The following is a 1141-nucleotide window of genomic DNA, read 5'->3' as shown; positions in this document are numbered from 1 at the left end:
TGGTTGGATGAAGGGGGACAGGGCCTGGAGCGACCGTGGCTCCTCCGGGAGCCAACCAAGACATCGGGCAATGTTGGGGATGGGGATGGGAGCGACCGTGGCTCCTCCGGGAGCCAACCAAGACATCGGGCAATGTTGGGGATGGGGATGGGAGCGACCATGGCTCCTCCAGGAGCCGACCAAGACATCAGGCAATGCTGGGGACGGGGCCAGGAGTGACCGTGGCTCCTCTAGGAGCCGACCAAGACATCGGGCCATGCCGGGGACGGGGCCAGGAGCGACCATGGCTCCTCTAGGAGCCGACCAAGATGTTGTGCAATGCTGGGAGCAGCCCGGTCCCGCTGCAGGTCTCACCATTGAATTTCTCGGTGATTTGGGTGTTGGTGGGGCTGTGCTGCACCTTGCACTGGATCTCGTTGCCCAGCAGGTTGCTGGTGGGTGTCGTGAGCTGGCTGCAGGTGCTGTACAGGTTGCTCCTGACCACCGCGGCCGGGTAGGTCAAGACGTCGTAGGGCTCCCGGGATGCCCAGTCCACGGTCACGGGCAGCGGGAAGAAGTCGCTGACCAGGCAGGCGATGGTGACGTTCTCGTCGCAGGTGCAGGGCCTCAGCGGGAAGACGACGGGCGCCTTGGCTGACACTGCGGGCAGAGCGGAGGCGCCGGGGGTCCCGGCCGGGCCCGTGGGAAAGCGGCTCCCCGGGGGCCGTGGCGCAGACGCCGGCGCCGAAACGGGAAGTGCCGCGGGGCCGGGGTTTCCCCCCCGGGCGGGTTTTCTTGTCCCGAGTCGGGCTCCCCCCCCCAAAACGCGGCAGCCGGAGCGGGGACCCGGTGCCGCGCGGAGCTCGGCGCCCGCGGAGCGGCCGGCCGGTGAGTGGCTTCGCGCCGGGGAGGCTGCCGAGAGCCGCGTCCCGGCTCGCACCGAGGGGCAGAGCGGGGGGCAGCATGGGGGGGGGCGGCGGGGCCGCGGCTGCAACACGCTGCAGCTGCAACGTGCCACGGCTGCAACGTGCCTTGGCTGCAATGCACCGTGGCTGCAATGTGCCACGGCTGCAACGTGCCTCGGATGCAACGTGCCTTGGCTGCAACATGCCTCGGCTGCAATGCACCATGGCTGCAACGTGCCTCAGCTGCAATGCACCAT

The 1141-nt window shown here is 68.9% G+C and overlaps 1 gene segment (V, D, J or C); it reads right to left on the bottom strand.

Annotated features, from left to right (window-relative positions):
• The window catches only part of LOC146584922 (Ig alpha-1 chain C region-like), a gene marked incomplete at its 5' end in the record, with an annotated part of 4142 nt that extends 3369 nt beyond the window's left edge, over positions 1 to 773 (bottom strand). Inside the window, 1 exon segment of the C gene segment in view lies at positions 305 to 773. Within this exon segment, the coding sequence occupies positions 305 to 773 (469 nt within the window).
• Between the last annotated feature and the right edge of the window lie 368 nt (positions 774 to 1141).

This window comes from Rhea americana, unplaced genomic scaffold (genome assembly GCF_003343005.1).
Source record: "Rhea americana isolate MKP2758 unplaced genomic scaffold, rheAme1 scaffold_884, whole genome shotgun sequence".
NCBI classification, from domain to species: Eukaryota; Metazoa; Chordata; class Aves; order Rheiformes; family Rheidae; genus Rhea; species Rhea americana.
The sequence above is the reverse complement of the archived record's forward strand: the minus strand, read 5'-3'. Positions and strand labels throughout refer to the sequence as shown.